This window comes from Mastigoproctus giganteus, chromosome 5 (assembly GCF_048544385.1).
Source record: "Mastigoproctus giganteus isolate SK-2022 chromosome 5, ASM4854438v1, whole genome shotgun sequence".
NCBI lineage: Eukaryota > Metazoa > Arthropoda > Arachnida > Uropygi > Thelyphonidae > Mastigoproctus > Mastigoproctus giganteus.
In genome coordinates, this window is record NC_143579.1 from 90,836,731 (window position 1) to 90,850,238 (window position 13,508).

Consider the following 13,508-nt stretch of genomic DNA (forward strand, 5'->3'; position numbering starts at 1 on the left):
GGATTCTGAGAGGCCGGGAAGGCCACGAACGTCACTTACGGAGGAAAACGTTACTGCTGTGAGGAAAATGCTTGACGAAAACAGGCGAGTGACCTACCAACAGATAGAGGATACTTTGGGCCTAAATGCACCAGCAATTCGTTCGATTCTGCAAGATCATTTGCACGTGAAGAAACTTTGTTCTCTCTGGGTGCCGCATCAACTGACTGAAGAGCAGATGACACAACGTGTGACTTGGTGCCGGGAGATGTTAAAAAAGTTTGATAAGGGACAATCTCGGTATGTGAACAACATCGTGACAGGTGACGAGACTTGGCTGTACTATTACGATCTGCCGACCAAGGCTCAAAACAAAGTTTGGGTCTTTGATGATGACGACACACCCATAATTGTCAGAAAATCCCGATCTGTAAAGAAGAAAATGATAGCTGTATTTTTCAAATCGAGTGGAATTGTGGAACGTGTCGTTTTGGACACGCAGAAGACAGTCACAGCTAAGCGGTATACTGAACAATGCCTGCCTAAAGTCATTGGATCTATGAAGAACCTGCGGCCAAAGTCAAGAATGGACACCTGGTACCTCCATCACGATAATGCTCCAGCTCACCGCGCCAAAGCCTGCACCGAATATTTGACCACGACAGGACTGAAACTTCTCGAGCACCCTCCCTACAGTCCAGACCTTGCTCCCTGCGACTTTGCACTGTTCCCGCATGTGAAAATGAAGCTAAAAGGGAGGCGGTTTTCCAGTGATGAGGACCTTCTACGGGCTTGGGACAACGAGTGTGCTTTACTCCCTAGTGAAACTTGGCAGAACTGGTTTAAAGATTGGTTTCGGAGGATGGAGGGGTGTATTGAATGTAGAGGAAATTACTTTGAAAAAATTAAATAAACAAAGCTGTATTGCAAAACTTTCCTAGTACCCTTTGTAGATACTTCTTTTTCTACTAAGAATGTTAATATCCTAAAAGTTATGATGAATTAAGAAAATTATGGGTAGAATTGCAAAGCCAATTTGGAGGTGAAGGAACTGTAATGTAAAAATATTAATACCAAAAAATTAAACAAAATAAAGTAAAATAAAATAAAAGGTAGTAGAGCTATCATCAGATATGGGTGGGCAAATTTAGTTATAAGTAAATAAGTCGAATACAGGGATGGCAAAATCTGATGTCAGCAGAAGTAAATATTGATACATGGTCAGAGAATTCATCAGGAGACTACACCTGACCATGTATCAGGAAGTATATAGAACACACTGCCCTACCATTAATATCCGGACACCCCTCCATGGATAGGGAAACAGGTCCTATGCATGCAACACATCACAGAACCTGCTATAAATATGCACACTGGGCTTCGAACAGACAATTGCAAAAGTGGGCATGCAAGATGACAAGTTCCGCAGAATTAACAGACTTCCAACGTGGAATGATAGTAGGATGCCACGTAGGCAAGCGTTCTGTACAAGATACTGCAGTCACTCTGGGGATCCCTAGGTCAACAGTTAGTGAAGTCATATACAAATGGAGGAGGAATGGGACTGAATCTGTCAAAAAAACGGAACAGAACGGGAGAGAATTCTGTGAAGAACTGTGGGCGCAAATCAATTTACTATTTTTTTGTCTCAAATGACACAAACCCTCTGTGAGAGTATTGGGACTAATGTCAGCACTAGTACAATACTAAGAACACTGAATGATATCAATTACAAAAGTCATGCAGCTGTTCACAAGCCATTGATCACCTCAACAAATGCTAGACGCCAATTAACATGGTGTAAGGAGCGCAAATCCTGGACTGTAGAGCAGTGGAAAACAGTCCTTTAGACAGATGATTGGAGGTTTGCACTCTACCAGTCTGATGGCCATTCCTGGGTGTGGCAAGTGCCAGGGGAACAGTTCCCAGTTCTTTCCTGATTGTATCCTCCCAACAATGAAGTTTGGTGGAGGCAGTGTCACAGGTATGGGGCTGCTTTTCATGGCTTGGCTTGGGCCCATTAGTCATTATCAACAAAACAATGAATGCTGTGGGATACCGGGACATCTTGGACAATTATGCACTTCCAACATTATGGCAATACTTCGGGGAAGGCCCATACCTGTATCAGCAAGACAACATGCTATGCCATACTGCTCGGATCGTAACAGAGTGGTTTGAAGACATGGCTGTGAAAAAGTTGGAATGGCAAGCCCAGAATCTAATCTGAATGCTATCGAGCATCTTTGGGATGTATTGGATCGTCAGATACACGCACATCAAGACTGCCCAAAGAACAAGGCAGAACTGGTGGCTGCTTTAAAGGCCGAGTGGAGGAACATATCACCTGATATTTATAAAAAGCTGGTTGAGAGTATGCCGCAAAGATTGAAGGCCATCATAAAAGCAAAAGGTTTCACGGCACAAAATTTTATTTGTCTAAAGACAGGTGTCCAGATATTAATGGTAGGGCAATGTGTAAATACATATATAATTACTACTGTAGGAGTATAATTGGTACTATATAGGTACTCAAAGAGTATTAAAACATTGACATAAAAATACTAAGTGGGCCATAAGGCCAAAAGAACCTATAAAGACTAATATAGCCTGTGTTGGTTTACATTGCTATACCCTATAAATAAACATAATTAGATAAAATAATATAAAATGGAATAAAATAATGATTATGTAGCTAATTATTGATAATTGGATACACTATGTGTGTGTGTGTGTGTTATGGAGGTTTATCGGCGCATAAGCTGCTGTGGCTATAATGCGCCTATGGATACACTGAATGGCACTTTTTCTAGGGCTAACACCATTCAATGTAGCCTTGCTAATTATTGGTGGGATATCTGTTTCTGATTGTTATCTGCCTGTTTAACTAGGTCCAAATTATAAACATAAAGGCAATCTATGCTAAACTTTAAATTTAACAGCAAACAGGCAAGATAACAGCTAGCCCAACAGATAGCTTTGAAACAAATAATACTGAAAATAATACAGAAAAAGAGTGACAACCATAATTTTTGCTTCGGTTGTGGCGTTTATTTATTTTATACATGTGAAAAAGAAAGCTTATGCTAACATAAGGAGAAAGGAGGTGAGGATAAGCATAGTAATAGTATCTCAATTTCCCTCGAATTATTTGTTTCAAAGCTATCTGTCGGGTTAGCTGTTATCTTGCTTGCTTGTTAGATTTAAAGTTTAGCATAGATTGCCTTTATGTTTATAGATGGTTAAAATTGGACCTAGCTGAACAGGCAGATAACAATCAGAAACAGATAGCCTTGCTAATTATTGGTGTTGGATATATTGAATGGTATTAGCCCTAGAAAAAGTGCCATTCAATGTATCCGATTATCAATATTTAGCTACATAATCATCATTTTTTTTTCTATTTTATATTTTTATTTTATTGCAAATCATATGTTTATTTATAGGGTACAACAAGGTTCTTTTGATCACCTTAGTACTTTTATGTCAATACTCTGAGTACCTATATAGTACCAATTATACTCCTACAGTAGTAATTAGATTACAGACTGATGTAATGTTTAATCTACAATTAATGGCATTAATCTGATCTGATACACATTTTACATCTATTCTTATATTTCATAATATATTAAATGCAAAAAAAAAAAAAAATATATATATATATATATATATATATTATTATTATCAGTGTATTAGGTGGAGGTGCTGAACTGTCAGGTGTAATTACTATGGAAAAATTGAGAACACATGCATGGTAAAAACAGAATACCTGAAATAAAATGAAATTAAAGTTTAACATAAAAATAAAAAATAGCACCTAAAGCCGTGGGTCCTAGGACTAACTACTTCGTCAATGGGATCGGCAGCGAAAATCATAGGAGCCACCGCAATAAGCCAGGTCTCTGTTTCTATTATTATGCACACATTGAAAAGAAACCGTACGTGTACACCATAGCCAACCCGGCAGAGACCAAAAGGAAGGATTAAAATTAAAGAATATATAAAGTATATAAAATAATAAAAATAAATAAAGTAAAGCTAAAAACCTAAAATAATGCCGATAGAATCCTGTAAAAAAAAAAAAAAAAATCCAAAAGGCAAAATAAGAAAACTTACTGTGTGCATGAACAGGAAAACGTTGACATAGCTGAGCGCCATCAGAAACCAAAGAACAAAACAGAAAGTTCACTGTATGGTGTATTTATGTCAGTTGAAATAACTCCGAGTGGTGGTGGTGGGGGGGGGGGGGAGAGTGTGAAGTTGTCAAAGTGAACCATACCCGTTTAATGGGGAAGTAAGCTATCAGACTTTGATCAAGGATAGACTGTGGGTGCTCGACAAACCTGGTGCCTCGATTTCCTAAATGGCTGATCTGGTGGGGTCTTCGAGAGCTGCGTAGTTAAAGTGTACCAGGACTGACGTCAAATTGGTCAAACAATGTTTTTTTTTTTTGTTTTTGTTTGGTTTTTAGGAGCATTAGCAACTAAGGCCATATTGCTCCGGGAAATGCGGTGGTCATTCCCTGACCTTTCCGCATCTTCCGTATTTGGTGGTGACGGGCTCGAACCCCGGTCTAATCAAGAAGCGTGTGCTACGCACTGCTGCTGCTCCTTCCCACCTGGCTACGGAGGTGCCTGTCAAACAATGATCTGACGGCAAAACTGCAAAGATCAGCGAATGGTTGATGTTAGAGGTGAGCACTTGGTCCAACGACTCATACAGGCGAACAGGCGCAGCACTGTTGAAGAGTTGACTGCCCGATACAACATGGGCCAACCTGGAACAGTATCTAGCATGACCATGCGTCGCATGCTCGGGATATACCAGCAGATCACCCCTACAGCATCCTCTCCTAACCAAGGTTAATTGGCGTAAAAGACTCGCCTGGTGCAAAGAGCATGCAAGTTGGATGTTAGAAGACTGGAAGGTGGTGTGCTGGTCGGATGAGTCACGTTATTTACTCCACACCGTGGATGGTTGTATGGATTTGGCATCAACAACATGAGGCTCTTCATCCATCATGCATGGTATCAAAAGTGCAGGCCGGTGGAGGCGGTTGTATGGTGTGGGGCATGTTTCACTGGTAGGAACTTGAACCCCTGGTGGATGTGGAACAACGTATCAGTGGTCTCCGCTATCGTCGACTGTGTACACCTCGCTATGTTACACTTTTTCCCGAATGGCAATGGTGTCTTCCAAGATGACAATGCGCCAAGCCATTGTGCACTTGTGCAGGAATGGCTTGAGGAACACAGTTCTGACTTCCAGCATATCGATTGGCCTCCGAACTTCAATGTAGAGCACTTATGGGACAATATGGAAAGGCATATCAGGCATCTGGATACACCAAACACCTCCAATACCTGCACTGCTGACCGCATTGCACACAGCTTGGTTGGCCATACCTCCAGACATCTTGTTGAATCAATGCCACGTCGGATAGCTACTGTACTGAGGGCAAAAGAAGGACCTACAAAGTATTAGGTAGGTGGTCATAATTCAGTGATCACTCAGTGTGTGTGTGTGTGTGTGTGTGTGTGTGTGTGTGTGTGTACACACACAATGCAATTATACATTTCTCAAATAATTTTATTTCTGTTCATTGGTCCTGAAAACTAGGTCAACACAAAATGTTTCTGGGGACTAAAGCCAAGCAAAAGTTGGCTGAATGTGCATTACATCAATTCAAGAGATGTTCAGATGCTCTCTCTTGCACAGAATAGTTTTGATAAAATATCTTCTGTCAATCAATAGGTTTGACATGAAATGTACATACAGCTGCAGTAATTCTGCTTGTTTAAAATGGACAATTTTAACAGTTTCTAAGTGTTACGCAAAATCAAGTTTACAGTACCGTATACAGGAAAGTGTCACATGATTTTTTGTTGTGCAAACTGGTGCAATGAGCACTGCCAACAACACTTCCTATTTAACCTGCTTTGTTTTCAATTTCATTTTTGGAGTAAATGCACAAACTTCAGTTAAAGTTTCACCGCTGTTCAGGATGGTACTAAAGAGAAAACTAAAAATTCTACGAATCATATCATTCAAGGATATAGAAAATGTGAAAATTTGGGATTCCTCCTAATATACTTCCAAGTTGTCAAAGCAAATGAGGATGCAATTTCAAAGCAGGAAAAAGCATACTTAACAAATGTGACAGTAGGCAACTGACTGACATGCAGACTATCAGATATACACTAATGTATATTCAAATGGTTCTTTTTGTTGTCAAGAAAAGAGGATTACTTTTAGTGACTTATTTGTGAAAAAGATGAACAACTTGCTGATGACCTTAATCATGATGAACTGAATGAAAATAGTGGATTGCTATTAAATTTAAAAAAAAACATGCTCTGTTTTTAGAAACATTTTTGGAAAAATGTGTTCAACTGGCAGTGATGAAGTCTGTACAATGGCCCAAAATGGACCAAAGATCAAAATCACATTTCAGTCAAGGAGCACAACTGCACTAATTCAGCCCATGGATCTGCACATTATTCAAGCCTTCAAAGCTTATTACTGTAATGAGCTACTTGCTGGTGTTGTGAACTCAGAAATTCAAATTCTACAATTTCTGAAAACATTAAAACTGAAATACATTGCACACAATATTGGATTAGTGTGGGAGAAAGTAATCTCAACAGCAAATAAATTGTTGGAAAAAATGTATTGGAAAAGACATGATCACTAAAAATAACTTTGAATTAGCAGCATTTTCAGAATAAGAAGTAAAGGCTGCTTGAAACATACTTGGTGGCAGTTTTGGAGCAAACACCCTGCCTGCTTGGATTGAGATGCGGAAGCGTCCAGTTGCACATTACCTGAGCGAGGAAGAAATTAGTCTTTGTGAACAGTAGGAAGACAACCAACAAAAGAAGGACAGTAATACAGGGTGTCTCAAAAATACATGGCATAACTTCAGGAATGAGTTCCTCATACGTAGACAATAAAAATATTTTATATTGGCATAGTTCCGGAAATGCTTGGTTTCCGAGTTTTGAAGGTCTGTCTATGACACTTAACTGTTCACATCACCTTATAGTAATTGTTCAAAATGTCCACCTTCTGCCTGAATACAGGCTTCACATCAACGTCTCATGGACTCGAAGACGATGCCAAATTCCTGACATGTTTCATGTTGTCTCACAACCTGCACAATTCGATTGTGGAGAGTTTCCACATCAGCTACTGGAGTCGAATACACCAATGACTTTAAATGGCCCCACAAGAAGAAATCTAGTGGGTTAAAATCAGATGAGCGTGGAGGCCAGGCAGTTGGTCCACCTCTACCTATCCACCAACCAGGAAACCTTTGATTCAGGTAATTGCAGGCTAGGTGGCTGAAATGTGCGGGAGCGCCATCGGCATGAAGTGTGCTTGTTGACAATTGATCAGTGGCATGTTGTCCAAGAAATCAGGCATGTTGTTTTCCAGAAAGTTTCTGTACACCTGCCCTGTGAGTTTGTTTGGAAGTACATGGGTCCCAAATAACTTATCACCAAAAACACCCGCCCAGATGTTGAGGCTGAACTGCTGTTGGTGATGTGATGGAAGAATTGCATGTGGGTTTTCTTCAGCCCATACATGCTGAGTGTGAAAGTTTTGTCTTTCTGTCTCGTGTGAACTGTGCTTCATCTGTGAATATCACTAAGGCAGGAAAGTGAGGAGTTTTACCACACTGCACAAGAACCACTGGCAGAACATTACTCGTGCAGGGTAATCTGCTGGTGACAAGGCCTGTACCCGTTGTGGATACAGTTGGTGTTCTCGCAACACTCTCCAAATAGTCGAACAGCCAGTTGCATTGCTATTCTGTGTGTGCTGATTCCAGGAGTGGCATGCACACATCCAAAATCTCCTCCTCTACTTCAGGAGTCGTAGATCTTGGTCGTCCTCTGTCGGCAGCACGAGGTGTAAAGGTCCCATGTTCACAATGGCGGCGATGGATACCCTCAAACGTTTTCCCATCTGGACATCTTTGTTCTGGGAACCTTTCGTGGTACAAACGACAAGCCTCCAGAGCATTGCCATCTGCCAAACAGTACATAAAGTGCATATCCACTTGCTCCTGATTTGAGTACATGGTCAGAATGGAAAACCACCAGATTCTGTCCGTACCTTATGATGAAGGAAATCACCTGCGGGAGATAAGACATTCCGATTAATAACTCGGGAACCAAGCATTTCCGGAACTGTGTTGATATAAAATATTTTTATTGTCTACATATGAGGAACTCATTCCTGAAGTTATGCCGTGTATTTTTGAGACACCCTGTATATGGAGTGTGACTCAGAAGATAATGTGGATGACTCATTGTAAGGAAAAAAGCACCAAAAATTAATGAAGTGCTTGAAAACATTAATGAGGTGATGGCATAGTTAGAATTTCAGAATGATAGTGAACATCTTCATCTATTGCATCTGATCACTATTAAGAATTGTGTACTGAAATAATACTGTCATCAGTTCCAGCAATCTAAATTACATGACTATTGCAGAATGGATTTGCAAAATGTAAATCCATAACAGCATTGTGTATTAGTAGAATGTAAAGGGAATTCTATAACCTTTAATACTTTGTCTTTTAGTCTGTATACTCATAAAACATTAGTAAATAAAGTATTTATTTATTAAGTAAAGTGTATTTACGTTAAAAAATTGGTGGGGAAAAAAAAATAGAAAAATTTTTTCAGCTATATCACTCCACTTATAATGCAGGTATTAAAGTTGTTGCCTGACACCTCCTGCTATATAGAGACTGCACAGTATTAAAAATAAAGAAAAATATTAAAATCAAATTAAAAAAGGGGTTAATGCTCTACTGTCAGATTGGCAGTATAGACACAGTACTTGCTTTCAAGCTAATGATACCAACAATCATATGAAGCAACAGCAGTAACTGGATATGCAATGTGTTGGAGTTTAAAGTACAAATCAGGATGATACGCAACCACTTCCACTACATAGGTGTAAACCCTGATAAGGTAAAAAAAAGTGATAGCAGAAACTGAAGAAATTATTACAATAAATTTTTTTTCTATGTTTTTGTAATATGCCTGATCAGGATTTCAATAAAAGTGATAACATCATAAGAATGATAACATTATCCACAATCACAAAAAATTACATGCACTGTATTCATTTGTTTTAGATGATGAATAATATTACTAATTCTAATGCTGTCCCCCCCCCCCAAATCAAGGGCCTCTTTCATTATAATCTCATATCTCTTCTAAGTCTCCTACAATTTGAATATTTTTTTAAATTTTTGGGGAGGAAGAAATACATCGAAAAAAGGAACAGTCATAACACATCTGATTATTTTATTAGAAAGGTGCCAATACACCATGCTATGCCATTATACAATTATACTGGGGAGGGGGGAGAATCGGTTTGACCATAATATTTGAAAAATATGGAAAGTAAGTGTGTGTGTGTGTGAGAGAGAGAATTTTTTTTTTGACACCTTTTATGACAGGGGTCGGCAACCTGCAGCTCTTCAACTTTTAGCCCACATGAAGCAAAGTTTGAGATGGAGTTAGTTTGGTTTTTTTTTTTTTTTTTTTTAGGAGGCTATATTGCTCTGGGGATATGCGGTGGTCATTCCCTGACCTTTCCGCATCCTCCGTATTTAGTGGTCACGGGCTCAAACCACGGTCTAATCAAGAAGCATGTGCTACACACTGCTGCTCCTGCCCACCTGGCTACGAAGGCAGAAATGGAGTTAGAGGACTTAAAAATCAAGGACATGTAGAGTGTGAGACTAAAATGCCTTAAAACTGAAATTGAGGATTTGGAGAGGCAAAAGACTGTCCTTGCAATTCGACATAAATGGATGCTGATAGATGAGTTGAAAAAGCAAGACCAAATTGTGTTCGATGCGTGGTGTAGCTTACTGGACATGTATATAAATTTGATAATATTTGCGTTTGGACTTCTCTCAGTTCTTTGGTTCGATGAATTTCTGCGGGCAAATATTTTTGAACATGAACTATAACACAAACTATATGAACATGAACTAAATAAATCAAGAAACTGTCTGAACAATGTCTCTCAGCATGCTTAAAGATGAAAATTACGACATACTTCCATGATGTCGAGAGACTCTCTCAACAAGTTCAGCAGCAACAGTCACATTTGATATATTATTAATAAATAATATTTCAAAAATTTATATTTTTAATAAAACACCTTCCCACTATATTTCATTTCTTAAACCCCCCCCCTCCCAAGCTTGAGCTGAAGTGCGGCTCTTCGGATCCTCTTTTTTTAATTAGATCAAAAATGGCTCTTCACTCAAAACAGGTTGCCGACCCGTTTTATAACTTCAGTTTTTTTCCCTTCTATAAAATTCTTCCATAACCATATTTACAATAGGGACATAATGAACTAGAATTCTTAGGTACAAGTAAAAATTCATGGTTAAATTTCTAAGATATACACACACTTACCTAATGTATGTGCAAGAAAATGGTTGACTGCACATACCAGCCATATCCATTGTGGTAGGGAAGCACACAAAGCAAAAGCATCACTAGAAGCACAGAAGTCATAGTCATATGTGGCAAGTAAGCCCGCATTAATAAGAGTCAGCATAAACCCAGTAAATGTTAAAAGATTTGGGGCTAGCCATCGTGGAACAAGCTGAAAATAAAAGATATAAAACAATACAAAAACTATTTCTATAAATTTTGATATCATCCTTAAATTATATTCTTAACACCCTCACGAAGAATGCAATTACTATCTTGTATGCATAATAATGCAGGATGATTCAATATTATAAATACTTGCAGATGTTATACCTCCAAAGATTTGAACAAACAAACCAATATTTTCTACACAACAAATGACATAGCAAAGGTTAAGCTGGGTGTTCAAAATGTCTATCACATATACAAGAAAAATATATCCTCCTATAGCAGGTTAGGGGCCTTGAGGGTCTATCAACTGGGATTCTAATTTCAGATCACTAAATACAATGCTCAGTGGGAAATGTTTAAACAAATTATCATGAAATCTAATAAGTGCTACAAAAAACCAAGAGTCAAAGGCAGACTGAAAAAAATGGAAAACGACATAGCTTGGACACTGAATTGGAACACTGAATATACTTTCTTTAACAGGAAAAATGGAGTTAATTGATATGATGATGGAAAGGAAATTGGACATTTGGGTTTGAGTGAGACTAAGTTGAAGAAAGAGGGAAAGAAGTGTATGAGAGAAGGATTTACATTGTATTGGAAAAGTGCAGAAGACAAATCCAGGAATAGAGTAGATATAATTGTAAAGCAAGGAGATAAATGCAAGAATTAAAGAAGTGGAAGGAATTAGCAAACGAATACTCAGACTCACCTTTGAATGTGAAGGGACAATTTTGACTAGTGCAAGTTTATGCTCCCCAACAAGAAGCAGAATTCAGCGAGAAGATCGGATTTGAGCAGTTGGAAAGTGTCATCCTAGGAAAGTGATAATTATGGGAGATTTAAATGCACAGGTAGGGAGAGAAAGAATAGGGTTGGAGAGTGTTATTGGAATTTACAGATATGGAAAAAGAAATGAATGCCAAAGTCTGGTGGATCTGTGCTTGTGGAATGGATTAAAAATAATTAATACTTGGTTTGACAAGAAGCTAAGCCATAAGATAATGAGATACAGCTGGAATGGAAGATATAAAACAGTAATAGATTATTTTATCATTGATAGAATATGGAGTGGGAATGTAATAGATGTAAAGATTATATCCTCAGTAAGTATGGACAGTGACCATAGACTGTTAGTGGCCAAATTTAAGATAAGAGTTGAAAATAACAGAGTATAACTGGACAAAAGATAAAGATCTGTAAATTGCAGAATCAAGAGATGAGGGGTTTGAAGGGAACATCAAAGAGAGAGAGAGAGAGAGAGAGAGAGAGAGAGAGAGAGAGAGTACCAAGTACAATGACAGAAGATGTCAATGAGGAATAGCAAAAATTTAAGGTGATGGTACAAACTGCTGTACAGGTGTGTGGGAGAACTGGAGGAATCAGAAAAGAGCGAGACACTGGTGGAATAACAGAGTTAAAAGGGCAGTGAAACTGAAGAATGATGCTTTCGGGAAATTTATAAAAACAAAATTGGAAGAGGACAGAAAGGCATATAATGAGAAGAAAAAAAAATAAGAGAATTGTAAAAGAGGAAAATGACAAAAGTTGGATGGAGTTCACGCAAAAATTAGAGGAGGATATTAATGGAAATAGAAGGATGATATATAGGATGTTGAGAAATAAAAAGGAACAATGAAGAACCAGGGTTCCTAGTTCACAGATTAGAAGGAAATCAGGAAACAGTGGCGGGACCATTTTACAACCCTGTTTAATGCTAATGCCAATGGAAAGGATGATTGTGTAAGAAGGGAAGAATTCACAGTGGAAGAGAGCCCAAAAGTTGGTCTTGGTGAAGTAAAAAAAGCAATGAAAAAGATAAAGAATGGAAAATCACCTGGAGTTTAGTTACCAGTTGAAGTTATTAGGGCTGTTGGCAATATGGGATTGAAATGGCTGTATAATATTATCAGCCTAGTTTGGAAAGAGAAAAGAATACCAGATGACTGGAAAAAGGGGATCACCATACCAATTTTTAAGAAAGGGTTCAGAAGAGAATGTAACTATAAGGGAATCATTTTATTATGCCACTGTGCCAAAATTTGAGCAAATACTCAAGACAAGATTAAGGAATAAAATAGGGGAGAGAGAGAGAGAGAGAGAGAGAGAGAGAGAGAGAGAGAGAGAGAGAGAGAGAGAGAGAGAGAGAAAACAGTATGGATTTAGAAGAGGAAGGTCAACAATTGATCTGATATCTGCTGTAAGGGAATTGCTAGAAAGACACAGAGTTTGCTGAGAGCCTCTTTCTGGTATTTTTAGACCTTGAAAAGGTATATGATAGTGTGGGAAAGTCTGAAGAAAATGGTAATAGACAGGGAGGAGGAGGTTGTGATGATTAAAAATATGTATTCAAAGTGTGAAAGTTGCACAAGGACAAAATTTGGGGACTCATCGGTTTCCGTCAACTAGTGAACTTCGACAGGGTAGTGTTTGTCACCATTACTTTTTATTATTGTCATGGACAATATCCTTGTAGCGGTGGAGGATAAAAAAGGTGGAACAGTTGTTTGCAGATGATGTTGTCCTCTGGGCAAACAAGGTGGAAGAACTTCAAGAGAAACTAACACGTTGGGAAAGTGTAGTCAGAGTATGGTCTAAAGATAAGTAGCCAAAAAAGCAAAGAAATGGTGATGGACAGAGTGGGAGAAGTGAGTGTAAAAGGGATAAAATTAGGAAGTAAAATGTTGGAAGTGGTGAACAATTTTAAGTACCTAGGGAGTGTATTAATAAAGGATGGCAGCCTAGATATGGAAATAACAAGGAGAATAGCAGCTAGTCAGAGTTTCTTCTGTAATGTTAACAGCATGTTATAGGCTAGGAAGGTTCCAATGAAGTGTAAAAAGCTGATAAATAGGGCATATTTTGACCCTATTTTGACCT

The 13,508-nt window shown here is 38.5% G+C and overlaps 1 protein-coding gene across 1 annotated transcript in view; it reads right to left on the reverse strand.

Moving 5' to 3' along the window:
* Positions 1-13,508, reverse strand: part of LOC150085554 (ethanolaminephosphotransferase 1-like) — a 194,171-nt gene that overhangs the window by 81,984 nt on the left and 98,679 nt on the right. Inside the window, exon 3 of the mRNA XM_090374599.1 lies at positions 10,437-10,629. Coding sequence (XP_090230725.1) covers positions 10,437-10,629 — 193 coding nt within the window. The remainder of the gene's footprint in view (positions 1-10,436; positions 10,630-13,508) is intronic.